Genomic DNA, 27,487 nt, shown 5'->3' on the forward strand with positions numbered 1-27,487 from the left:
CCAAACATGAACTCTTATTTACAGAGAGAAAAAAACAACTTTACATACTCAGTCACGCACACTTACTTGAGTTCATTCTCTAGCGCCGTGACTCTGGATTGCAGCGCCTCCATTTGTTCCTGCTGCTCCTCCATGTCTCTGATGGCCTTCCTCCTCAATCCCTCCAGTCGCTCTGCCTCGGCCTCTCCCTCATCCACCTGCCGCTTCAGAGCCTTCACACGCAGAGTCAGCTGCAGGACCACACATGAATTAAACACAGAAACACTCTCAACCAAATACACAGATCATCACATGGTGTAGAAGACACATTACTCTATGTGTACATGTAACGTGTGATTCACCTGGTCTCTCTGTTCCGTGTGCTGCTGTCTTTCCTCATCCAGGGTGATGTTCAGCTCCTTTAGTTTCCTCTCCAACCGTCGCTGAGAGGACACTACAGAATTCTTCTCTCTGAAAAAACACAAAACTATGTGCTTGTACCTCAGGATGTGCTGAATCTGTAATGTACTGATAGTTTTCCTACAAGATTCTTCAGGTGCTGGGGTTTGATGATGTTATTTTCTTTAAAAAATTTGAAACTTAACTTTTTGTTAAATTAATAAAAATTGTCCTGGTGCATATACAAAACCTTTTTTTTGTAAACAAATGCCAGTAAAAATATTGGCAGGGCAAATTAAAATCCGACCAAGTAACAAATAAACCTCCTGACCATTCCCCTAATGTAATTTACATATTGTAATCAAATTTAATTTAATTAATTAACTTAAAGTAGAAGATTTCGTGGACCGCTTTACGAACTGCAATATCTGCGGTCTGTGTATTTTCTAGCAGCGTAGATTGATTAAAGAGGAGTGCTTTTCTCAAGCATTCTGTAGTGCTTTGTGGGTAATGTAATTGTTTCAGCCACTTCATGGTAGTGGTTTTAGAACTTCAGCTAATTAGGTCCTTTGTTTACCTCTCCTCTGTGCGCAGTCGCTCCTCTAGTTCCTGGATTTTACTCTCCAGCTGAGACACGCCAGTGGAGGAACGTGACTGGCCCTCCATCTCAGTTACGCGAGACTTATACTCCTTTATCTAAAAGATATGCAGATTAGATGAAATCCTGTGGCCAATCTGAATTAATGCATTTTTTCTTCACTTGTTCAACTGTGCACTCTTATCATACTTGTTACCACAGAAACTCAGTCAAAGATAATGCAGTATACACTACGACAGATAAATCTACTATACTGTTGGATGGTCACGAGGTGTACCTGTCTCTCCAGAGCGTTTTTGTCCAGCTCCAGATCTTGTTTGGAGGACCGTTCTTGCATGAGCTCTGCACGCAGCTGTTCAATCTACACGCAGCAGCAGCACCACATTTACATTAAAGCATTACCTTTTCTTAGTAAACAATTTATGAATAATTTACACTGGTACAGTAGTTCTGTTATAATATGGCACTTATGGGCTAAGTACCTGATGTCCACAGATGATAACATAGGATATATACCTGATCTCTGCTCCTGGTTATTCTTTCTGTCAGCATCTCCGCACTGTTCTTCTCCTCATCTAGCTCAAGCTCCAAATGCTTGATTTTGTCCTGCAGGTGGAGACAAACATAGCATACAGTGAAGAGAGAGTTACACCACCATATTATGATCTCTAAGACACCAAAAGTGGAAATGTGAAGGTGAAACACCTCCAAGCTGCGGATATCTCGTGAACGGTCGTTTTGTGTGGTACGCTGAGTCTCCATCTCACTCTCTAGATGCTTGAGGCGGTTGCTGAGCAGCTCTTTATCTAATAAAGCATTGTCTCGATCCTCGTAACTTGAGAACAGCTCCTTCTTTTGACGGGCCAGCTAAAAACAAACAAAATTGAATCACTAGAAATTGTTGACTGATTGATTTGCTTAGCCAAATGCAAAACAAAAGTAGGAATATTTGTAAGAGGCCATGTGGCACCTCCTCCTGTAGGGAATGAATGGTGCTCTGAGCTCTCTCCAGCTCACTGAGCTTCTCTTTGGTGTTTTTATGCGAGTCCTGCTGCTCTTTCCTCCACTTCTCTCTTTGCTCATCCAGCTGAGCCTGCAGGAGACGCACCTCCTCACGGGACGCAGCAGACAAGCGTTCCATCTGACAAAAAAAAGCAAAAGAGGGAGACTTAAAAAGACACAAAGTAAAGGACAGACTAATAAAAATGTAAAATGAGACAAGACTGACTCAAATTTGTGTTGAGCTCATACCTCTTTATTGAGTTTGTCTAGTGCTCTATCCTGCTGCCTCCTCTGGTCATCGAGCTGCGTGTTCTCCTTGCGGATTGCGTCTCTGTCCTTCTCCTTCTCTTCCATATTACGAGCTAGCTCGTCCCTCTCCAGGCCCAGCCTGGAGTTCTCGCGCCTGGACTCTTCCAGCTGCTGCCTCAGTCTCCTGGTCTCCTCCTGTTGCTCCTGCTCAGCTTCAATACTCTGAGACATGCGCTCCTGCAGCTGAGACTACAGACACAGACAGTTAAACATGTCAGAGAAAAAGAGGGCGAACAGATGAGCGGATGGAGTAATGTGTGTGTTTTAATGTGTGTCATCAACTCGGAATTTCAAAAGTGACAAATCAGAGAATGAAAACACAATTATAGTGCGAGTTTTCATCTATAAACGGATGAAAACAGATTGTTATATTCTGGGTGAGAGGGCAGGTGTACCATTATATAACTATGACTGTCTACATTAATGCGGATTCATTTGAAAACTTTACATTAGCATTTTCCTCAAGTTTCTCACCCATACTGAAAAGTTGAATAATGCGTTAAAAAACAACAACATTGGAAAACGTAAATTCATCTTACTGCATATGTGTAAAACATATTGAAAGCTCACTGAGATGATACAGAAAGACCAGACATAATAAAGTTCTTAGTCTATTCTTCTGGCACATTTAATTTATTAGCTAAATATCTTAACACTTACTGGTGCTTTGAGATTGCACTCCATCGCCATTCCATGTATGGAATAAAATACAACTGTCCTTTTTGTTTTGCCGCAGGAGAGCAATTGAGAGTAAATGTTCTGTCATCTATGCAGGAATTTAATATTAGGATTGTACAAAGTAACATTTATCTTTAGCATCACTGTGAAAGTGAATAGCATATAGCAGACAGATATCAGTATAATTTATTGGTAAAATATACGTCACATGACTAAACATGCATCATCGTGTTCAAACATTACACTCTACAATGCGAAAACTGCGTTTTCAAATTCAAACACTTTGGAGAGCATCTTTAAAAAGCTCAATTTTCGCAGGAAAAAAGGACAGAAGTCTCAGCGTGGATGAAAGAAAAAAAAGTGTTTTCAAATGTAAACATATTAGTTTAGACGTAGCCTATATTAATGTGTGTTCTAACCTCCAGGCGTGTGAGCCTCTCCTTCATACGAATGTTGGTTTCCTCGATTTCCTTGTGCTCATGTGTCAGATTGTTTGCTTGGGTTTGGGCAGAGCTGAGTTTGTCTCTTTCTGCCTGCAGCTCTTCTTCAGCTGAGACCAGCTGACTGCGTAGTCGGCCCACCTCCTCTCGTATGTCACTCAACTCCCCACGCAAGGCCTCCACCAATGAGGGTTCAGCTAGCTGCCGGGGGTTTATAAAAATCAGAAGTTAATTACAAGGGGAGGAGAACTGTTATTATGTCATACAAATTTTAGCCATACTGTACCTGTTTGGCCCTCTCATGAGCTTTTGTGAGCTCTTCCTTATCTCTGCGTGACTGGTCCTTCAGCCTGTCAATTTCATATTTCTGCTCTGCTTCAAGCTCCTGTTTGCTCTTCTTTAATAAAACTATTTCCATGGTCTTCTTGTCAAGATCTGTTTTTAATTTATCCATATCTGCCTGGGCCTTCTGCAGGTCAGCACGAAAACGGTCAAGTTCCTATGAAAATACAAATAGTACTTTAAGTCTTAATGTAAGAAAAAAATTATTCATTTAACATTCATAAGCAGATGAGAGTGAAAAGTATGTACCTGACTGACTGTCTGTGTCTGTTTGGGATCTGGTAACTGCTGTTTCATTGTGCTGACTTTCTCCTGCAGATCGTTCAGCTCCTCCTCAAACTCCTCTTTCTCCAGACGAGACTGGAGTAACCTAACATACACACACACATAGTATAAACATACAAAAACACAATATACAAAACCCACAAAAATAAGTGATTAATAACAAATATGTACATATTCTGCAGTGTATAACAACGTTGAACTGTCCATGATGATTTCTTATAACATGATAGAGCTCCTCATAATTCCTGATAATGGTAATTTGGGTGGACAACCATTTATTGGGTGTCAAGATCCATAATACTGTGATTAAATATTCTAAAAGCAATGTTCCCTAAGTGCACATTTTATTAGTGGCAAACAATTTAGAGATGGAGGAATTAGCTTAGTGTGTTTAAATTCGCAGATTAGCAGTGTATTTTCTGATTTAAAAAAATGTGGTGATGTAGTTACACATTACATGTACTTACTATAGTAATAACAGTAACTAACCTTAAACCTAATCGTAACTCTATTATTAGTACATGTAGTTTATTAATATTACTCAACACTTATTTGAGTAGGTACAATGTAACTACTTCACCTTAAAATAAAGTGTAAACAAAAAATAAATAAACAGAAGGATTTCCAAATGATTCGGTATTTGTGATGATGAACTGGTGATGTAACAGGGTAATCAGAATTACATATATATAAAATCGTAATTTGTTTAAAAGCTGGTTCTTCTGAATTTAGTAAGGATTTAATGTTTTAGAATTGTGATTTGGTACACTTAAATATCACACAAAAGCATTTATCAAATGTATTATTAAATAATTTGTTTAAAATTATGGTTGCAGGATTTTAGACTACAAAGCATACTTATAAATACTAATAGTTGCAATCACATCTCTACAAATAAATCTAGATTTTTGTCTCAGCTACTCTGAGAGTGCATCACACTCTTTAGGTTGAACCAGTTGTCCACTGCACCGACAAAAAGCGTACAATGAAAAAGGAGAGACATAAACATATTAACAAAAGAATAATGTAAAACTAGTTAAATTATGCCAAAAAACTGACCAGTGTAAGTGTGACTCACTCTTGTTTGGTGTTACGTAGCTCTTCTCTACTGGACTGGAACTGCTCTCTCCAATGGTTTCCCTCATCTCTGCTCTCTTCCAATTGCTGCTGAAGAGACCTTACCGTAGAGTTCACACGGTGACGCTCAGCTTCAATAGTTGCCTGAGACTAAGGCACAGAGATATTGTTGTACATATGTGCACCATGATTCCTACACAAAGTGCTTCAAGTTTTAACATTGCTCGTTATATTTTATATTATAGGTGTTCACCAGGGTTCTGTCTTAAGAGCCTCTAATTTCCTGTTCATTGGCAGACCCTTGGATGTGTACCTGTGAAACCTGCTCCATGCTTGCTCGTAGTCGCTCCATGTCTTGACTGTACTGCTCTCTGAGAGCTTCTATCTCCTTGTCATGAGAGGAGACCTCATCTTTCAGTGCTCCCTTTAGAGCAGTCAGCTCCCTCTCTCTCTGCCTCAGAATGTCCTCCTGCTTCTGACGCAGCGCTGCACTTTCAGCCAAATCAGCTCTCACTGCCATCAACTCCTGTACAAACAAATCCTAACTTTTTTAATAACCCTCAATACCATCATAGTGATATAATTTTACTGCTAGTACTTTTTAATTTTTGTCAGCAGCCAAATGTGTACATTATGTGTATAGACCATTTCAACGGCTATTTGTAGATGGAAGGAAGTGACGTGTTTGGCCCTCAGACGTTTCCGGTTAGTTACCGCGCACATTCAAAACAACAGACGGGAGGCGTTTTTTATGGCAATTGTTCGATTATTTTCTTTTTCATTTGATAAAACATGTCAAAATTTAAATTAGGGGCGTGCTGTTCGGTTGTTGGCTGTTCTCTCAGGCCCGGAACTAACTTGCTTTCGGAAATCAAAGCGTTTAGATTTCCGAAAACCAAAAACCACCGTGACGCCTGGATTGCGGCAGTGAAGAGAGAAGGCTGGATACCAACTAGCAACTCTAGGATATGCAGCACACATTTTATCTCTGGTAAGTAACTTAAACGGCATTTGTGTCACTAAATAATTTGTATTTCTATACGTTAACTATTTAACTATGGTGAATAATTATTGAGCTAGCAGTTTGGCTCCGTCATTGTTTTCATATGTAACGTAGATAGCATGTAACGTTAAATAGCTAACGTTAGCGTTTTGATACGTTTGCAGTGAAAAAGCCAGATTTTTATTTCCGTTTCATTTCTAAATGTTCTGTGGGCTATAATTAGTAAAGTAACGTTAGCCGTACATTAGTTATCTATAGCTATCCATTCAGCTGACAGCAGTGTATAACACTTTACAAATAATGTTTTATTGTGTAACATTAGCTAACTGCATTATTTCACAAAATATAACGATAAACATAATTTTTCATCACTTATTAAGCTTGTTTAATGTTAATTCCAACATGCACTAATGCATTAAACAATAACAGTATGGTTATTTTTTTCATTGCTCATTAACCTGGTTAATTTAAACATTTACATTTAATCATTAGCAGATGCTTTTATCCAAAGCGACTTATAAATGAAGAGAGCAATAAAAGCTGTCAAATCATCTTATATTAAGTATTAAAGTAATACACTTTTATTACAAATCTGTTTTTAATTATTGTGTTTTAAAGCTTTAACCCGATTTTGCCATAGGGCACTAACAAAGCTGTACATTATGAACTTGTGAACAATTTTTGCATGTAACGTTATTAGACTCGCTGTAAAATGTTAATTGTTTGTTCATGATCCCTAAAATATTACTAATACAAGACCCTTTTTAAAGTGTTACAGTGCAGTATGCAGTGGTAATACTGATAGCTAGCTAGCTAGTTTATTGATGATTACATTAAAAGTGCTCATGGTCTTTATCTATCCTTAACCAGTGATGTACAAAATATATAACCTGTCCCAATAATGTTTTTCTACTTGTGTCTTTAGGAAAGCCATCAGATGATCCTCTAAATCCAGATTACATACCATCAAAGCTTCCTCATAGACCTGACACCTCCAGAAAAATGGACCGATATCAGAGGTCTCTGAGACGAGCATCAGAGGTCTCTGAGATGAGCATTGGAGTTCAGCCTACTGAGGAAGTGCAGGACATGGACATAGATGTAACACAAGTTAAGTCCTTCAATGATATGTGTGTTGGAACAGATCTCACTATGAGTGATATTGAAGATATGCAGAAACTGAACACATCTTACAAAGAGCAAGTGAGAAGCCTAGATTCAAAGGTACAAACTCTCACCTGTGAGAGGAAACAACTGAAATCTGATGTGGATTTAAACAATGATCAAATCATTCACTTCTACACTGGCCTTCGCTCATCCAAAGTGTTTTTTGCCCTTTTGACATATCTCACCACTGCTTGGAGTCCGAGAACACAGAGTCCTCCAACACCTCTCCAGTTTTACTTGGTATTAATGAAACTGAGACTTGGCCTCACTCATAAAGATCTTGCCTTCAGGTTTCATTGCAGTTGTGCATTTCTATTGGATTTATGTTTGGTCTTTAAATATTATTTTTTTTTCTACTATCTACAATTATTAAAATAAATTTTGTTAATGAGAATATTTGTTGTCCTGCAATTGATTGAATGTATTACAATTATTAAAATAACAATTCTAACAAATTACTTGGAAGGTTGTGTATGGATTCACATTTATTTAGATTATGGTGAACACACAGAACAAAACCATTGCTCACCAGGGTGCCTTTTTAAGCCTACACATCTCAGATGAAACACCTTGTGACAGACAGAGCACTGTGTGACACATGTTTTAGACCTCCTTTTACACAAACAGGAAGTCTCTGCGATCAGAAATTGTTTCATCAGTTTGTGTGTGCAAATTTCTGTGAGAATGTGCTGTCTGTAGAAGAGGTCCAGTTTTGTTCTGATCTGAGCCCAGTACTCTTTAGAGAACTCTACTTTCTGAATGTGGCAGTCCTCTTTTGTCCAAATGACAAAGAAAGATGTTTCCAGTTCACACACTGCCATTTGCCCCTGAACTTGTGCATAGTATGCATGGTTATGTTTAAGCTCAAAGTTTTTTCCCAGACAGAAATCTTTGTTCTTGATAGCATCAGTTATGGACATATTTGCATACTTTAAGGGGCATTTTATTTCAAGTGTTGCACGTGGGCAGCACTTGCAATGGACTATTCCATCTGGGCTGGCTCCTAAATGAGGAAACTTTGGATTTACTACTAACCCTATTTCTTCTACTATCAAGCTGTCATGACAAGTCATCTGGTTTGAAGTAAATGCTTCTCTAGCTAGTTTTTCATTATTCTTTCCCCAAGCTAAGGCTGGTACATTTCTGCTGGATGTGTAGCCCATGATTTTAGATGTCACGCTAGCTTGACTTGTCTTGCTTCTTAACACTTCATTAAAGTGGCTAGCGGTGATTCTGCCCTGTCTCTGCTCAAACCACTGTTCACAAGAGGACTGCCCCAGTGTATTTTCTTGGAGGTGCTTACAATTCAGTTCATTAAAGTAAGTAGGGATGGTTTGCATGATTTTATCTAGCTCATTTTGTAGTTCATATTGTGACAATAAACTGTGCTTCTCATCAAAAAACTGTGTGAGGGGCTTTGGCAAGTTTGTTGCATCTACAGTGCTGTCGGTACAAGGTGCGTCACCCGGAACTGCTGTGTGTGATTCCTCCCTAGAATCTGCCTCAGCTGTAGTCAGAACATCAACCCTGTCTGTGTTCTCCTGCTCTCCCTCAGATGCAGTGTCTGTATCACTACCTACAGTTATAGTGGTAAACAGTGCACAGTCTGGGATTTCATTCTGAAATCAGAATCACATTAAGTCATAGTCAAATTTATTTGTGTAGCACATCTCTCAATACAGATAATTTCCAAAAAAAACATAAAAGAGTGAATGTATATGTTGAGGACAGTATTTGCATATCTGTATTGCAATTGGTTTACATTATATGATAACACTTTTTAGAATATGGTTCCTTCGTTAATGAATACCTACACAGGAACAAATGAGTAACACAATATTAACAGTCTAGTAGCTTATAAAAACTACTTTTCTATGACCTGGTTTGTCCTTAAAAAGTTCTTATTTGACGATTCAATCTATACAAATGCACACATATATACTGTATGTGTATGGAAAAACATGAAATGTGTACTTACGGTATTTATTTATTTCACAGATATAGTTAGATACTTGTATGGTGACTATATCCATATATGTATTCATGTATGTGACTATATCCATGCAAACCATATAGGAACATGTGTTTTGCATATATTGTCATCAGGTTTCTGCAAATTCCTTACCTTCAATGACTTAAAAAGCATGCTTGGTGAGACCGGTGTGACTACACTGTGTAAGATGGGCTCCCTACTCTGAATTGCTCTTTGTCTGACAGGCTTGGAAAAGTCTATGTCTGCTACTGGTTTTGGATCAATCTAAAACAAAGTGGGATTATACATTTACTGCGAGTATCTACTTTTATATAAAAGCAGCAACACACCCCTTATGAAAATTAACTATGGTTATTAACCAAATAAAAGTCTAGTAACCACGTTTTGTTTCGTTTTTTGATACTCATTTGTATAACCACAGTTTTATTATAAATGCCATGGTTAAACTATGGTTAGTGTTGCAAAACTATGGTTCATTTTGTGGTTACCATGGTTTAACTACAATAACCATGTTTTCTATTTGCAGTAAAACCATAGTTCATTTTCATAAGGGATGTGATTAGAATGTTTAATTTAATATGAATTAGACCAAGAACAACAACAAAAACACGTTAGCCAGAATTGAATTGCATGCACCTTCTTGTTTATTCGTGACCACATGCAGGGCTCAGATGTCACAGATGGAGCATTCAAACCTTCTCTAACACACTGTTCCACAGCAACCAGGATGGCAGCAACATGGCTACACACTTCACCTAACCTAACCACAAATATTTCCAAACGTATGAAATAATTAATTAGGCTATGCAATAGGCAATAGGTAATAATATAGTACAACAATTCGTTTACTAGAGGATTAGCAATGTGATTTATTATTTGAATAGACATATTTACCCAGCCATGCAAGTGCAATGCCCACTAATAACCTCCCCGGTCACCTTAGCAACGAACCACGCAGAGTACGTTTTTGACAATGTCTGACTTGCTCCAACTTCGCCAAATACAAGACAAATGTCGTCCACATTGTAGGAACAAATGTTTCCAACTTTTCCACTAAGGAAATAGTTGTAAGCATCTAGGCTACGATATGCCTTGACCGCTTCTCTAGTGTATACACACTCGGTCTCAACCAGATAATGGTACACGTCTGGATACGACACTTCAGGTAAATGTTTTACGTTCTGAGTGAATAGTTGTCGCCTCAGCGTCTGATTTAAAGGATCCGGTAATTCCACGCTATCGTCTATTTGAATTTTTTTTAAATATCTTAACTGTTCTGGTTTAGCTAGACTTAAAAAGTATGCGCTAGTCATTTTGTTTTGACAGCTCCGTGGTTTAAAAATGGAGACACCGGAAGTGCTTCAGGGCCAGACATGCGCAGTAGCGTTCCAACGCATTTGTTATTGTTTACGTCCTTGAAATGGTCTATATGAAACATTTATAAGGATTTTCACAAGTTCCAAAAAGATAAACACTTTTCACCTGTCACTGTCCCCAACAGCAAAAAAAGTTTTGATTTGTCGTCACAGACCATTTTAGTCTTAGTCTGGGGTGTATGTGCATTTGTGCGTGTGTGATTACCGTATGCATAGTGTCAGCTTGAGCCTTGTTGTCTGTCTCTCTTCTTAGCTCCTCCTGTAGTCCTGCCAGCTGATCCTCCAGCTCTCTCACATGAGACTCTGCATTCTCTCTGTCCATTCGTAACTGAGTTAGCCTGAGAGAGAGATGAGCACACAAATACAATATTACAACTATACCTTATGTTGCACAGCACATAATCTGAAGACGTGGGAATGTCCATGATGGTTTATCTCACTCTGAATGCGTTTGGTGCAGCTCTGTGCTTTTCCTTCCCAGCTGCTCCTGCAGCAGTACGTTTTCATCCAGACATTTCTCAAGCTCCTCTAAGTCATCAGGTCTGCTCACCTGGAATTCAAGGGACAATGTTTCTATGGTTGTGCTCATAAGTTTATATATACGTTTTCTAATAAGTTTACTTTCCCTTTTGAAAACTTAAATATGTTCAAGAATAAGATATTTAAAAATAAAATGAGATAATTATTTTGTTGCATTTATGTTTCACATTTTATCCTGTGTTGCTTCTGTTATGTGGGAGTGTATTTACTATGTGTTGTTGGGGAAGATGTATATATTCGTGGTCTAGTTTTCCCTGGTGTGTTTCTTTCTCTCTCTCGTTTACTCTCTAACTGCAATGACTCACAGGTGGAGCTGGTAACGGGTGACCTCTTTGGTGATGGGAGTCATTGCCGCTGTACTTAAGTCTCCTGAACCATGGATCTATAGCTCAGCTCCCCACTCTCATAGCTTCCTAGACTGAAGTGTTTGTGTCTAACAAAGTGTTTGTTCCTTGTTTATGCAGTACGGTGTACAAAGTGATTGTTATAGGACTGGTACACGAGACATTTGATGTAAACCGCTACCTTTTGCTAAGTTGTGATTTGTTATGTTAAGCCTTATCCTTCATCCTAATCCTTATCGAATCGGAGCATGGTAGGGAGGTGGGTGCCTCTTTAATTTATTATTTGTTTTCTCTTGTTTATGATAAGTAGAGAGGGAAGCTTTTGTATCTTTTGTTTGTAATCTGATTTCTAGGTTAGTATACTTAAGTTAGCTTTGTTTTGTTATTTGTTTTGGCTTTTGCCCCTCCTGAAATTTATGTTGCTCTTTATTTACTTATGTTTAATAAATTCACTTTTTGCACTTGGGAGTGAGCGGGGACTCCAGGGATCTTGTGGATTGGATCCCTGTTAATTGTTATGGATGGTTTTGTTCTCTTTGAGTAGAGATTTTACTTAATCCATAACACTTCAAGCATCATGCCTGTTTCACACATACTTCATTTGCAGTGCGAGTTGCAGTATGCGTTGTACTCGCTCATGTGCTTATAAATATGCTGCATTTGCAGTGCACAACTGATCCGCTGTATACCACAAACACAACATTTTTCATTTTTATTTAAAATCCAAAAGTTTTTACTACATTTTCTGACAGAATTTAAATTATCTTTGTATATATTACAGTTATACAGTCTTTCATAGACTTATTCACGTTTAAACAAACTCAATTTAAACAATGTTTTATTCAATGCATTCCTTCTATATAGATTTTTTTTTTTTTGCTCAAGCAAGTGGCAAAAACATTTGAACGTACTTTTCTTATGTTAAAATCCCAAATATTAAAATGATAACTTACAATTGACAAAGACAGCCGACTCTCATGCCTCTCTTTAGCATTAAAATCTTCATATAAAATGTACCATGGGACATACAGAACTTTGTTTCTCCACTTCAACAAGTGTCATCCATTGTGCAACTTTCTTGTTCCGTGTAGTTCTCGGATCACCATAATGTGATTATCACTTTCTGCGGAGATGCAAGGCGCTTGCCCACACATAATAGCTATAACAAACTGTGCAGTGTATTTCATAATATATATATATCTTTTTTTTTTGACCGCATTAGCTATTTTTGCTACTCATGGTAAGTGTTTTGCTATTATTTGCTTTACCCTGGGCATAAAGTGAAAAGATGACTGTGAAAAATAGTAGTATAATTTAATAAAATACCTTTACTGTGAGATTACTACATTTTCATGTCAATCTGTGTTCATTTTGACCACGAACCATATACTGGTCACTTTAAGCGCGTGCAGCACAGAAAAAATAGACTCGGTGTGGAAACGATCGCTGCACTGCTGTATACGCACCGCACCTGAACACATTGACGGACCGCATCCGCGTGCAGTGTGAAAGCTCTAACCTCTTAACATGGGTACGAAAAAAAAAATACGGAGTATTTGTGAAACGGGTGTCAATGACTGCTGCTTGCAGTCTTATCAATGTTTATGACACCCAATATGATCTGAGAAACTGGGAAATATTTCAAATGTGCAAAGGTTGCAGGACCTGGAACATAACATGACCAAAACATATAATTCAGAATGTAATAAATAATCTAATTAATCATATCACATACATTTATGAGCAGATCTGTATACAAAGATATCTAGACTGTCTATATCTAAAAGATCTGTGACAAGGCAGGAAAATTCCCCAACAGTGTATGATGATTGTAAACTGACATCAAGTGTTTCCATTGTTTTGTCCACTCCATGCATAGTCTGTCAGTGGCTAACAGGACTAACCAGGACAGTCATGTGCGTCACAACGTGCATGTTTATCATGTAAACTAGGCATTACCAGATTAGCCTAAAACACTATAATCCAAGTCCACCACTATGATAGTATCTAGACGACATAGTCATTAGTGGTTTGAATAACTATTATGAATAATATTATACATACAAATTTTTTATCACATAAGTCACAGACATTTAGGCCATTGTTACACTGAATTACTAGTGCTATTTTGTTTTAACATAAAATAGGAAAATATCTTTGTCAACATTCAGCACATTATGTAAGTTTAGAAGTTGTGTAACTTCCAGGTATTTTTCGATTTGCTGTGCCACTTTTAAAATTCTCATAATTATCTTGAGCTCAGTTGCTCGGAAACTCGTCCATGATGTTAACTTGTTCCTGGCAGCAAAACCCAGACACATCCATCAGGCATCTAGGTTCTCTCTCTACGTCAGGTAATTATACAGAGGCTACATGGTCCAGTTTGCCTCCGAGAGTAACTCTCGTGCCTTGCATTTCAAACATAAACTTAGGGTTTACTGAAATGTTCAAATATAAGATTGACTGGGATATTGAATTGCAGTCTTTTTAAGTGCTTATTTATAATTTCTGATGGTATATTATTGGGATTTATACATTTATATTAGATTAGACTGTCAGACTTTTGTGTCCATTAGTAGAAAATTGTGGTTGTGTGTGTAGCTGATGGCAGAGGAAAACATTTCTCCCTCATCTTACTCTAAAATGGGCTCAGCTGTTGTAAGTGAGGTGGGATCTGCTGCCAATTCATTACAGCTTAGCAAAAGATGCCAACACCTAAAAAGCCATCAAATGTAATGCCCATTTTAGCAATGCCTGTCTGAGTACCGAACACAGTGCCAACTGAGCCTACCTCCACAGACTTTGTGTTTTATCATTAGAGTAAATCACCACTCACTGCTGACACTTGTTTATGATAGCTTTTTAAAAAATGGCAGATTTATTCGCAGCTGGGTTTAGTCAAAGTCAATTGACTCAATGGTTATCTTGGTTACACCCCGGGCAGCTATTTTTTAAGTAGATCATACAAGTGTATTTTTTATGTACTTGAATTGAGAATGGCGGCAATATACAAAACTGTCTGTCAAGATTATGTCTCAATAACAGCTCAAATTGCACTAAAAGTGTGCATTAAAAAAAGCCAACTGGCTATTTTAACTGAGAGGCAAGACTTTGTGTTACACATGTACAGTCTCTGGTTTAATACACCTGAACTGCCTTTCACAATACAAGTAATTTAATATCCTGTACAGAACATTATCTTTTTTGTTTGTTTTATCATTAATTATGCTTTAGTTCACCTGAAATAGTTTTGGGAGCAGTGGTTAAGCTTGAGCTAAACTGGTTGTGTCATACTGGTGGTGGAAGCACCCTCAATAAAAGTCATTCATTAGTTTTAGATGTAGGGTGATCAGGTGTTGACATGTATTATGTTCAAACCTCAGAGTGAACAAATAGCAATGTATAAAATTTGATTAACGAAGATACACTGTACCTTCAGGCCTTGAATCTTATTACAGATGACTCGAACTCTGCGCTTAATGGAAGCATCTCCCTCTGTACTCCTGAGGAATTAAGAGAAACAAAATGTTACTAATGACATTCAGTCTGTATATATTGTTTGCAATTCAGAACAATGGTGTACCCCTGACGTAGAACATCGTAGATTATTTGCTGCATCTGATCTTCGGTTGAGAACTCTGACCCTGAACTTTGACCCTGGTCCATCAACAGATCAGGGGTTACCTAAATGGAGATAACAGTCTATTAAACATCAAACACAACCCATACAAATCAGTGCAAAACAACAAAGTAACATTTCCTAAACAGTCTAAGGAGTGGGTTACACTTGATACATCTTTGAGTAGTAACACTTTCTCTGCTGAAACTAACAAGGTACATTAAGCAAATGACTTTCAATGCCAGAGAGAACAGAGTATCAGGTTGACAAATTGCTTTACTGTAACCTATTCACATTACACCGTTCCAAAACCCTGACAGCCTTTTAAGGAATCTGAGGAGCACTTCCAAATGCAAAGGCTGCTCCAAAGTCTAGATCAAAAAATGCTAAATTAAAATATGCAGCATACTTTTAATAAGCGTCAAAATATTTCACCCATCATTTACATGTGCATCAACTGGAGCAGATGAAGAGACAGCCATGACCTTGGCGATAGAACCTGAACCACGTCCCAGGCTGCTGTAGGCAGGTGAGGAAGACAGTGGTGAAGAGTATGTGTTTGGAACGAGAGATGAAACAGGTAATGGTGAGGTTGAGGTGGGTCTGTTGTCTGTATGGTGTTGTCTGGTGGTGGTCCCAGTGTTATCCGCCTGTGCAGCAGAGCCCCCGTCGAACCTGTCGACGAGTCTGAGGGCAGGAGTCTGACGGATGGAGCTGTGAGCTGACTGGCTGAGAGTTTGCTGGTTGTGTGGAGACATTTCAATTGATTCGGATGAGGTGTAATGACTGCCTCCACCTCTCTCTCTTCCCAAAGTGCCATTCAGCCCTGTCTGGTAGGAGCCGCCCCACTGATTTCTCTCCATCCTATCTATGGGCCGCTCCCTCTCTGGTCCCATACCAACACCTCCATCCAGGTTACCGTAGCTACCAGAGCGTCCATCACCAAGCGGCCGTCGGAGTTGATCTGTAAAGTCTTCGCTGCTGTTTTCTCTCTCCAACAGGGAGCCGTGAGAATAAGCCCGGCGCAGTTGGGTATTCTCTCCAGACGAGAAATACGGCCCCTGGATTACCCCATCCTCTCTCCTCCTAACACACAGATACAATCAGCAAATCCAAAAATACAGATAAAAAATTTGTTTAAAAATACAAGCACTGCCATTTCTGTTGTGTGTGTGAAACAAAAAAAAAAAGCAATCGCGCCAAAAGTGGAAAGAAACAGCGATTCATTGAGAAGCGTTCGAGTTCAGCAGAGTTTTCTAATACAAACCACAAATGTCCTGGCGATTTAAACTAGCTTAAAGCAAGATGAAACAGTGCTGACATTCTCAACAACACTAACGTGGAAAACAGGAGAAACATTGTGACACAACAGTAGTTAGAAGGCTTTTCAACCCACAAATCACCAACATTTACCATGGATGTACAGTAACACTAACTGTGGCGAGCAGGATGAGGCCGAGGGACGTGAGAGAGCGGCACGAGGTCGGTGGTGTGATTAGTGATGAGCGACACCTGCGCGACGCATCGTATCTCTCACGAAGGAGCGGAAGCATAAAAGGTGGAGCGACGACAGAGGATATCGGTGCATCGCGCAGGTGTCGCTCATCACTAATCACACCACCGGACTCATCCTGCTCCCACTAACCATGCTGTTGTTGCAGAAATGTGAGATATTCATTTCAAATTGTATTATATTATTATTATTAATGTAGACATGAGATAAATGAGTAATGTAATTTAAATACATTATTTTTGTTATAAAGCTATAGCAGTTTTAGTGAATTTGTTATAAATACTAAATGCGTTTCAGCTCTTGTTTAAAAAACAAAACAAATAGAATATAGAATCCATATAATTTTTTACCATGGTAGGGAGGTGCTATATTTTTACCTGTGGTTATCTACAATGATTGGCTATACTATGGAAGACCTTTGGTTAATAAAAAAAAAATGAGGAGTCCTTACTCAGGTAACGTTTAAAAAAAAAGTTGTAACTCGAGTTGACAGAACAGTAACATCTATAGAAAATTAACACAAGTCATTGCCAAAAGCACATTTCTAAGAGACAACACATGAAGTTAGTCTCAAAAGTTAGTCTGGGGTACTGAAAGATATTATCAACTACAGTACAATATGCATCTTATGCATTTGTATTATGCCAAGACAACTTTTAATCAACTCCTCAGTTAAACTGCTTAGGGGTAATATTTATATCTACTTAAAAATGTAAACTGTATTATAACACAGCTCTATATATGGTTGTATATAATATTTATTATATACAGGACATTCACGTAAAGCAACGTAAATCTATATAGCAAAATTGCCTGATTATTTATTTCATCGCAAAATGGAACTACTGTATATTATTGCCAACATCTTTATATAAAGTTGGATATAGGCATGTCCAACTTTATCAGCATACACGGTATTCTCTCATTGGAAATCTCTCATGCTTGTATCATCCCAAAATGTTAACTATATTATCAGCCATTTTATCAAGAAAAATACTTAAAAAGCATTTTAATTTATTAAAGATACACATATATAGGTAACAATTATTTTAACATTTACACACAGTCATTTAGATCAGAGGGTTTTAAGATATAATGAAAAATCAATAAATGTTGCATTTAATAAAAACATTTTTGGAGCATACCTAGGCAGGCTGCTGTAGGCAGGTGGTTGGGTTCTCAGCTGTACTCCATATGAATCTCCTTTTTCTCCATCTTTAAGTACAACGTAGGGCTGCCCACCTATGCCCTGCACCCTCACCGCTACTCCATAGCGAGACGGCTTTTTTTTGGGTCCCTCTTTTCGAGGCTGCCCACTCCCCCCCCCTCCGGTGTCTTGCAGGTCATTTATAAAGCGAATCTGTACACCATAGTCCACGGGGGTCTTCCTACCTGAAACAGGAGCGGACATCCTAGAGGTGAGACGAAAAGAACGTTAAGAAAATGTACAGTCAATGTACAGTATATCACACAATGCACAATGTCCAAGCGTACTTGTCCAGTGACCTCAAATCAAATACCAGAACTATTTTCCCGCTCTCATTTTCTGCAGACATTTTAAAAAACCTTCAATAAAAATGTTCTTCTAACCCATAACCAGCTCTGTCTGAATCGCAACAGTACAACGAAATAAAAAAAAAATATATATTTTCCATCACAACCCTGCATGTTCTTTCTCCAATACCAGCCCTGACAGAAGCAATAAGATGTCCCTCAGATTATACTCCACTGCACAACCTGATGTGAAGTCACTTTCCCCTTTACAGACACTCCTCTCCTCATTCTTAAAAAAGCACTTCACTTCAACAAGGATACCATGGTGAATTCCCTTTTCTTATTGGTGGATCTTGGTTCAGGATTGGGGGCAGTGTCCTACTTTACTTATTTCATGCTATGTGATCTTAACATTTTTTTCTAGCATTTAGTTCTGAATGCAGAATGTTCTGTTTATATAAAAATGTGTTTACTAAACTAAAATGCTATTAAATATCAATATTTAAATCTAATTTGTGATAATCTGACATATTTCTGCATTATATTTACTCTATAATGAATCCAAGTGGTTGGAGGGGGCTGAACAGAAACAACCTTTTTGTTTATATAATGTGCACTTATGAATCCTTCACACAATAAAACCAGGAACATGCATTAATAATAAAGTAAATGGGGTCGATATCACATTGACTTCAGCAACCTTGAAGACAATGATGGTCTGTCTTGAAATGTTTCTAGCCTGTGTTACTCTCTAAAGGAAATTTTGAATGGGATTTTTACTACCAGAACTCTACTGTTGTGCTCTATTGAGATACAGACAGTCCAATGACGCCAGATTGAATTACACTCTACTCAATGCTGCCCGTTTCCTCTGACTCCTGGCACAGAAATCCCAATGGCCTTCATTATTCATTAACCTGAAACCACACACGTTTGATTTTCATGATGTAGATGGTCCAATGGGCTTTCTATCCTAAACCACGCGCAATTTTTTTACGATTTTTATTAAGACCTACCATGTTACCATTTCTCATCAAAACCAAATCTTCAGTACTCCTCATGATGTAATGGAGAAGAAAACTGAAGGTGTGGCTGGTGTGATGAAATGAAAATATCTCAATAAGGAACATTAAAGCATGAAGGGTGCGACAGGGAACAAAGTGCATTCCCAGACAATGGTACACTGTGCCGTTTCTCTTTGTCTTTTTCTTTTACTTTCACACTCGTCATCTTGTTCAGTAACAAACTACATCATTGCGATAAACTAAACAGACTGCAAACTACAAACACATACAGTTTGATCAGTACTGCTCCTCTTACACGGGCGCGAGAGATAAAGAATTCAATAGCGGCACATAAAAACAATCCAAAAACCGCTAAGGAGCTGAGTGGAGGAATAACTCCTGTGACACGTTTATCCTTGAAGCTTGCATGTCGTTTTATTTTGTACAGGTTTGCACGGTCAACAAAATAATTGCTCCAGCACTCACCCACAATTCTTCCATACGAACACACACACCCCAACAGGTGTTTTAACCCCACTTAATTAATGACACTGGTATTATCATTTGGTCACATGACTTTCCCATTACATGGCTCCTACAACTCCATTGTAATAAACTGCATGATAAACCAGAATCAGGGATGTTCACTCCTATGACTGGATCATGGGAAAAGCACTTTATTCAGCAAATCAGAATCACAATTAACCTACAGACAGAATTTCCTTTTATTAAACTAACCAAAGATTCAGTTAAAACTAATCAACAGTCAGCCTGAGATGAGTAAGAAAGTGTTAAGAAATACATTTACTGTGTGACAAAAAGGAGCCTTCATACTATTACAATGTGAATACAATGAATGGGCTCATTATGCGTTTTGTCATCAGAAAGCTTTTTGAGACGGCTGACGTGTCCATGTCAATGACTGAAAGCAGACACGAGAGAGCCCAGCTCAATGCGGAACACTCTTGTGCTGACGGATAAACAGGTGGAGAGTTATCCAGGTGTAGTGAGAAAGTGGCCGCAGCCCTGATCATTTTTCATGATTCATTCATCATGTGGTTGAGGTACAATTTATGTACTTTTAAGGTGACAATAATTCAATTCCAGCTCTCACACCTGGATAGGTGGAGTTTCAGTCCCAGACAACAGACTTTGAACGCCATAAATGATCTAAAGAAGGACAGGCTTCTTTATAGATAGCAGGGGGGACATTGTTGTGAATGATGAAAATTAAATTAAACGAATTCTGAGAACAATTTGTGTGGCAGTCAAATGTAATATGACAATAAATCTTAAATATTTTCCACCATATTATAAATATAATGTGTTATGAGCCTAACAGTGATGCTGGAACTTTTATCAAAGTCCCTTTAAGGCAAGCCAGTTCATTCTGCGGTCGTATTAGCAAGCTATTTCAGTCACGCTCCAATATACACAAACACTATACACAAAAGCCCTATTCGGAAGGTAATTGTTTCTCAAGGGGTTGTAAGGTATTTTTTAACATTTACAGGGGCTAACCGGTGATTCTATTGCCATCAGAATCCAGAATATCAGTGTTTTTCCCCAACCACCCGCGTATAAAACCCCTGGCCGAATAACATACTGTTTTTTGATAAACACCAAGGTCATGTGGTGATTTAATTGCCGTCCGGATCCACATCGGAGTTTACAAGAAGAGATTCTGTCCCCTGCGGAGCACCGTACGATAACGATTGCACGTCGCTGTCATTTGGATGCATTTTAAAGATGTAGCCTTAGCCTACGCTTTTATTACTGAAAGGCTGGAAAGTATTTACAAGAACAATATTATATCATCGCTCAAAGGAGAAAGAGCAGAAAAGTACGTAAACATTTGAAATGGGAGCAAAAGCCTATACGTTAAAAATAAAAACCAAGCAGCTTTCCGTTTACCTCAAGTAAATTAGCGGCTGTATTAACTTATTTCCACTTTTTTAAAATGACATTCATCATTTTGAGATAAAATACAAGACCGAAAACTATTTTAACTATAGTACATCTATCTTCTTGTATTGATCAACATTTTGAATTAGCTTTTATTTTTATGTTTTTATTTTTTATTTGGGCAATTCTGTTACATGATTTTCTAATTTTTAATATTTATTATTTCAATATTTCCTAATATTTTAATATTTATATTTAGCTTTTATTTCAATTTCAGTTTTAGTCATTTTAGTATGCCCAACAAACTTATTTTATTTCCGTTAGTTGCCCATGCAGCATTTCAATTTTTCAGTTTACGTTTGTCATCGAATATTTATTTTTTTGTTTTTTAAGAATAACAAAACCGATTTAACTCTGCTAAATCATTTTTGAATATCCACATGAAGATGGACAGAATATTCATTCTGTTATGACAGTGATCTGGTCATTGGTCAAACATACAGGCAAAATTCGGTCACGGTCTAAAACGATCCATTTCCTCTGTGTCAGTGTGTCAGTTGCCAGGCAAACAGAGGCACCATTTAGCCTCTCAGCACTGCATTATCTGATAGGCTGAATGGAGGGAGCTCGTGAGTGTGACAGAGGGGGAGTATGAGGACCCTCAACCCATTATTACAATGAAGTGGGGCAGAAAACAAGGGCAGCTATGCTGAGAACACTGCATGGCTTCTCTATCACATTCGCTCTCTACTGCTCTCATACACTGATCCAAATCAGACATGTCACTATTCCCTTAACAGGCAATAGCCGAGGGCATGTAGGCGTTTACTTGCATCCAGAACAAACACACTGGATTTAACAGTCTAGAAGCAAGTATCTGTGCATTAAGGGCAAAACAAGATCGACCAATTGCTTTTTCTCTCTTCATAATGAAGCCGTCTTAATTATATCTTCTCTATCTATTTCTCTTCACAATGATTTGATGATGACTTCTACTGTTAAAAACCTTTAAAACAGGCATATCTAACCCTGATAATAATGCCACACTTAAAGGATTAGTTCACCTCAAAATGAAAATGTCCTAATAATTTACTCACCCCAATGCCATCCAAGATATCCATGTCTTTCTTTCCTCAGTGGAAGAGAAATTAAGTTTTTTGAGGAAAACATTTCTGGATTTTTCTTCGAATAATGGACAGTTTCAAAGGTCTTTGAAGTGCTTCAACGGACTGTGCACAATCACAGCTGAGGAGGAGGGTCTTATCTTGAGTAACGATTGGTCATTAAAAAAAAAAAATAATAATATATATATATATATATATATATATATATATATATATATATATATATATATAGGCCTATATATACACTTTTTAACTAAAATTGTTCGGATTGAGCTGATCTGCAACGCACCGGGTACTACGTCATCACGTTGAAAGGTCAGGCTCAATGTCCCGGCGTTGGTGGAAGTACCGCCCTACTTTTTACAAAGCGACCAATACAATTTGAACTATCCTCCTTCGCACGGTCGAATGGGGCGGTACTTCTAGTGGCGCTGGCGACATCGAGCCTGACCTTTCAACGTGATGAAGTAGTTCCCGGCGCGTTGCAGATCAGCTCAATCCAAACAATTGTAGTTAATAAGTATATATAGGCCTATATTTTTTTGATTGGTCATGTTGAAAATGACCAATCGTTTCGCGAAATAAGACCCTCCTCCTCAGCTGCGATTGTGCACAGTCCGTTGAAGCACTTCAAAGACCTTTGAAACTGCATTGATTTGGACTTCAAAACGCTGGTTGTCATTGAAGTCCATTATTCGAAGAAAAATCCAGAAATTTTTTCCTCAAAAAACTTAATTTCTCTTCCACTGAGGAAAGAAAGACATGGATATCTTGGATGGCATTGGGGTGAGTAAATTATTAGGAAATTTTCATTTTGAGGTGAACTAATCCTTTAACCTTGAATTAAGCAATGTTTCAAATTTCTTTTCTAGCATTGTATTTTTGTTTTATATTGTATTTAATTATTTTCACTATTCTATGATTTATGTTTGCTGCAATTCCTCAATTTCCCCCAGAGATTATTATAGTATATCAGTCCTGACCCTCTCCCATCTCATTCTATCTATCTCATTCCCTCCCTTAGAAAATCTGAAAGAAGGTTAGGCTAACTCCTTTTAACGAAATTCCAAAGTTGGGAAGACTTCTGAAATGCAGTGAGAATGGTATACAAATGTGAAACAATGGTGTGCTAGATGGTCACAGCAAGTTGTTTAGCAACCAACAACCAATCAAAAACTAAACAATGCTTGCATTGTTAAATATTCATAGACAGTGCAAGGTCGCAAAAACTTTCACAAGCCACATTTAGCTTGCACACATTAGGGAACAAGAGTGATGAAAATACGTTTATATTATTTCTACAAATGGACAAGCAGTTGCGTTCTCATGTGCTGTAGCCAAAGCTCAAACAATATATTAAGCCAAGGACAAAACAAAATAAGCCGGAGTCGGCCAACTTCATTTTTGTCTCTGTGTTCCGCACCATTGGCTCAAGTTAGACGCCGTTGTTGGTTTTTTTGGCCGATTCAACATGTATAATCACCGTTGGGCCGTCGGTGAGAGAGATAACTCTGATTGGCTGTTCAGTTTGGCGAACGAGTATGAGAGCAAAAATGATGAAAGCGAGCAAAGAAGTCATGACGGCACAGACAGAATGCTGTTCTTTTTTAGGAAGGCTGATGATTTTACATCATCTTACTTGAGCATTCTACTGCGCAAATATTTTCATAATAACATGAGCAGAGTGGAATAAAGAACACGATCAGCATGACTGATATTCAAAATGGTAAGCAATCGCTGCTTTATGGTTTGTATACCTGCCTTTTTGAATGACGAATAAATCTGCTTAAATAGACAGTTATCTCTTTTACATCCAGACGCAGAATACTATAAGATGACCCAAGAGTACACTAACCCAGGGTTAAAAATGACCCACTGCACCTCATCTGCCCCCAACATCCTTTATTTTCTCCATCCTTTCACAGGCTGATATGAAGCTCACTTCAGTGGCATTCTCACTTGATTCATTACACCTTTATGACCACATAATTTGTATCAGCAGAATTTCACAGAAATCATTTAAAAGTCTTAATGAACCACACTTAAAAAAATAAAATAAAAAACTGACACAGACCCTCCAGGGACATCTGTCCACAGCTCTGAGTCTGCGACCTCTTGTTCTCCCATTAAATTGAATTCTTGGATCTTAAATTGAATTGAGAGTCTCAGATGTTGAACGTCTAATTGAATTAGGAGGGAACTGAGGCAGAAGGACTCAGGAGACATCTGCGCAGTCACTATGGTTTGTATTATCTATGTTGACTATCCCAAACCAATGCAAACCAAAGTCAATGCATCTCACTGCATCCGAGTCATGCGTTACATTTGTCCTCAGACATGCATAGCAGCATCAGACTTTTCATATCAATATGAAATGTGACTGCAGTCAGCTTTTGTCGGGTCAGACCTCATTTAACGTAGGAGGTAGAAAAAACTAGCATGCTTAGCATTCCCAGAGTCCTTTAGGTTTTTAACACCAACCTCTTTACGCAGACTTCAGGCAGAACAACTTTTGAGGTGGCATATATTAAAAGTATGACAACCATTTTCATGAGAAACACAACCTAAAGACTGAATCTCTGTTCTAGTTTCTATTCATTTGCACAGAAAGGATAAACCTGTCACTGATATTCGCTTTGGGGTGATTTACCTTGAGAGAGGTGAGATAGTTGCTATGAGAACGCATCTGAGAAAGTGTAGCCTATCGTAAGCTTTCATCTCATTTTAAAGAGTCTGGTATTCCTCCATTACTGTTTGACTCCCCTTTGCATTCTTTGTCTCCTGCCAAACTCCCTCTAAATCTTTATTTTCCTTTCTTCCCCCCCTCCCTTCCTACACTTCAATCACTATTCTCGTTTCAAAGACAGACAAACAAGAAGTTCTTCTTCGGTCTGTCTATTGGATCTCACAGGCATGACTGACTCCAGTGTTGCCAAACACAAATCATATGACAAGAAACTCACACAATATAAAATGAAATCGTATCTAATACCAGCATGTGCTCCTGACTCCAGGTTTCTCAGCTTGGAAAAATAAAAGCAAGTTATGACTCTAAACTGTGAATCACACTAGAAGATTACCATCTCATGTCAGTGATAGAGATGTAATAGTGTTATGTTTGTCCATGGCTCAGCACAATGTAGTCATAGGTCAATAACCAAGATGGCAGTGTGATATGGGGGGTGCAAGAACAAAACGTTTTGGTTTTATGGTCTAAATATGTGCAAACAATGATTAAAATGAAAAGCAAGCTTTTAATGTAATGCCAATGATTCCCAACCAGGATACATTCACTGCTGAGTGCACTTTGGCAGGTTGGAAAGAGGTGCTCGCTCAGAAAGATTTATCTTTGTTAAACCTATGAAACATATTACTTAATTGGATTTAATAATAATAAAATGTGCCGTTAGGTCTTTCTTGAGGTAATTAGACCAGAATTGCAGCCAGAATTGTTAAAACTCATGAAAATCAAAAGCTCATGTGTCTCATTGGGGGTTTTCTCACCCACATAACTGTATGTTTTTATTTTAGTCATGATGAAAAATGATAGCAACAGATCTTTTCTTCCATATTGTGACATAGTGTGGGAAATTAATTCTAGAAAAAGAAAAAAGTATGGAAGTTGTCGATTGGACATAGACAGATTGGCTGAAATTGAGCTTAAGAATTTAATTATGATGTCATTTTTTTTTTTTATAAAAATAAAAAAGCACAGATGAATTCACAATAAGATCAATACAATCTATTTGGAAAATGATTTTTCATTTGATTTACACATGAAATCTTATTTTATGCCAACTTTAAAAGTTTAATCATCAGTATAATCATAATAATCATGAAGCTAAGTTCTATTAGATAAAAAGTAACATTTATTTTTGAGCCTTATAACAAAACACGCAGTAAATCACTAATGTAAATGACTAAAAATAAGTAGTATGTAAAGAGTTTGTGTCCCACTGCTCACCGGGCCTGTAAAATACTTCTGCACTGAGTCACTGGTTTCAAATCTTGAAAAGTCCTGGCGTCTGACTGGATAGAACTACCAAAAGACTAAGAACTATGAATCAAATATGAACGAGAATATATAAGTTGGTTGTTCTTTTAAGTCTTTTTGAACAGCACACGTTTGACAGCCTAACGTTGTTTGACAGAGTAACCTGATCGCTCACGGCAAGTTTTACACTGACTCGTTATTCATTTGAATACAAATTGGGCTAACTTATTCAAACTGTGGTGCGGTAAACAATCACAACACTGTTAAAACAGGATTGTTTGCCACGTCAATACTTTCTCTCAATGATTTGCTCCCAAAGCGAGAAGCGCAGGTGTTCACCTGGCGATGCACCTGCGCTTCGTGCGAAACTCAATGGGTTATTAAGTCTCTCGAGGCGAAGCGCTCGTTTTCAGCGTAAACCAGTGGAAAACACTGTAAATACGCGGGCTCGACAATAATCCCTTGGACAGACATTAATCCATCTTCAGAGAAGTAAACTTGAGAAAAATACGAAACAGGAAAAAAACACAACTTAGCTGAACAGTATGCGAGCGAGACAAGAGTGTCATTCCTAAAGGAAAACAGTTCAGCTCGAGAATTTGTTGGAGTATCTGGCGCGCGACAAACAAGTTTAGCAAGCATCAATTTCTAGTCACAGGCTAACAGGTTTAGCGGTGATAGCGAACAAAAATAACATTTAACCTACCTGATATTACGGCAAAGTTTATATTTCACTCTGCCTAGTGTTCCTCTGTTACTTCCTGCTGTTCTTCTTAATGAGAACTGTTGGTGTAACAGTAAAGGACGTTTCTTTGAATGTGACAGCTCTAACTAATAATCCCCAGGGAAAACATTGGCTAAAGACAACCTGTTACCTTTCAGACCGATACCACTTGCCTCGCCCACTTTGCGAATGAGGAATAATCTCATTGGCTGATAGTGGCGTCGTGGGTGGAACGCATGAAACCATTTCTGCTTCGATTATTGGTTAGGTTGGATGTCAATCACAATGAAATCTGGAACGTGTTTGTCTGTGGAGCCGTGAAAAATAAATTTGGTTTATGGTTTAGAGACACGAAAGTTGAATGAAAGTTCAGTTTTGTCACAAAATTGGCTCAATGTTTTACGGCAAGCTTATAGTTAATGTAACTGCCTGTTTTGTAATTCCATGTAAATGGTTGACAGGGTTGTTTACTACAGTGCGTGATCGCGTAGACTATATAACATATAAATAAAATCTTTAAAATATTTATCAACAGTGAAGAACATTTTGTATGTAATATAAAAGGGACTGTTTTTGTA

The 27,487-nt window shown here is 38.0% G+C and overlaps 1 protein-coding gene across 2 annotated transcripts in view; it reads right to left on the reverse strand.

The window, feature by feature from the left end:
* The window catches only part of cgna (cingulin a), a 39,527-nt gene extending 12,311 nt beyond the window's left edge, over window positions 1-27,216 (reverse strand). Inside the window, exons 1-21 of one of the 2 annotated variants that reach the window (XM_077210924.1) lie at window positions 26,892-27,216; window positions 17,810-18,076; window positions 15,598-16,237; window positions 15,116-15,216; window positions 14,966-15,035; window positions 11,089-11,198; window positions 10,854-10,986; window positions 5,423-5,635; window positions 5,111-5,259; window positions 4,972-4,995; window positions 3,997-4,117; window positions 3,692-3,904; window positions 3,385-3,606; window positions 2,228-2,476; window positions 1,947-2,117; window positions 1,682-1,843; window positions 1,493-1,582; window positions 1,254-1,337; window positions 956-1,074; window positions 342-450; window positions 67-230 (exon numbers count right to left, since the gene is read on the reverse strand). In XM_077210924.1, the coding sequence (XP_077067039.1) occupies window positions 67-230; window positions 342-450; window positions 956-1,074; window positions 1,254-1,337; window positions 1,493-1,582; window positions 1,682-1,843; window positions 1,947-2,117; window positions 2,228-2,476; window positions 3,385-3,606; window positions 3,692-3,904; window positions 3,997-4,117; window positions 4,972-4,995; window positions 5,111-5,259; window positions 5,423-5,635; window positions 10,854-10,986; window positions 11,089-11,198; window positions 14,966-15,035; window positions 15,116-15,216; window positions 15,598-16,237; window positions 17,810-18,075 (3,410 nt within the window). In that variant the 5' untranslated portion in view covers window position 18,076; window positions 26,892-27,216. The remainder of the gene's footprint in view (window positions 1-66; window positions 231-341; window positions 451-955; window positions 1,075-1,253; window positions 1,338-1,492; window positions 1,583-1,681; window positions 1,844-1,946; window positions 2,118-2,227; window positions 2,477-3,384; window positions 3,607-3,691; window positions 3,905-3,996; window positions 4,118-4,971; window positions 4,996-5,110; window positions 5,260-5,422; window positions 5,636-10,853; window positions 10,987-11,088; window positions 11,199-14,965; window positions 15,036-15,115; window positions 15,217-15,597; window positions 16,238-17,809; window positions 18,077-26,891) is intronic. The other variant, XM_077210933.1, reaches the window with a different exon arrangement.
* Between the last annotated feature and the right edge of the window lie 271 nt (window positions 27,217-27,487).

The sequence above is a fragment of the Siphateles boraxobius genome, unplaced genomic scaffold (assembly GCF_051911475.1).
Source record: "Siphateles boraxobius isolate OS27281-9 unplaced genomic scaffold, OSU_SipBor_1 12, whole genome shotgun sequence".
Lineage (NCBI taxonomy): Eukaryota > Metazoa > Chordata > Actinopteri > Cypriniformes > Leuciscidae > Siphateles > Siphateles boraxobius.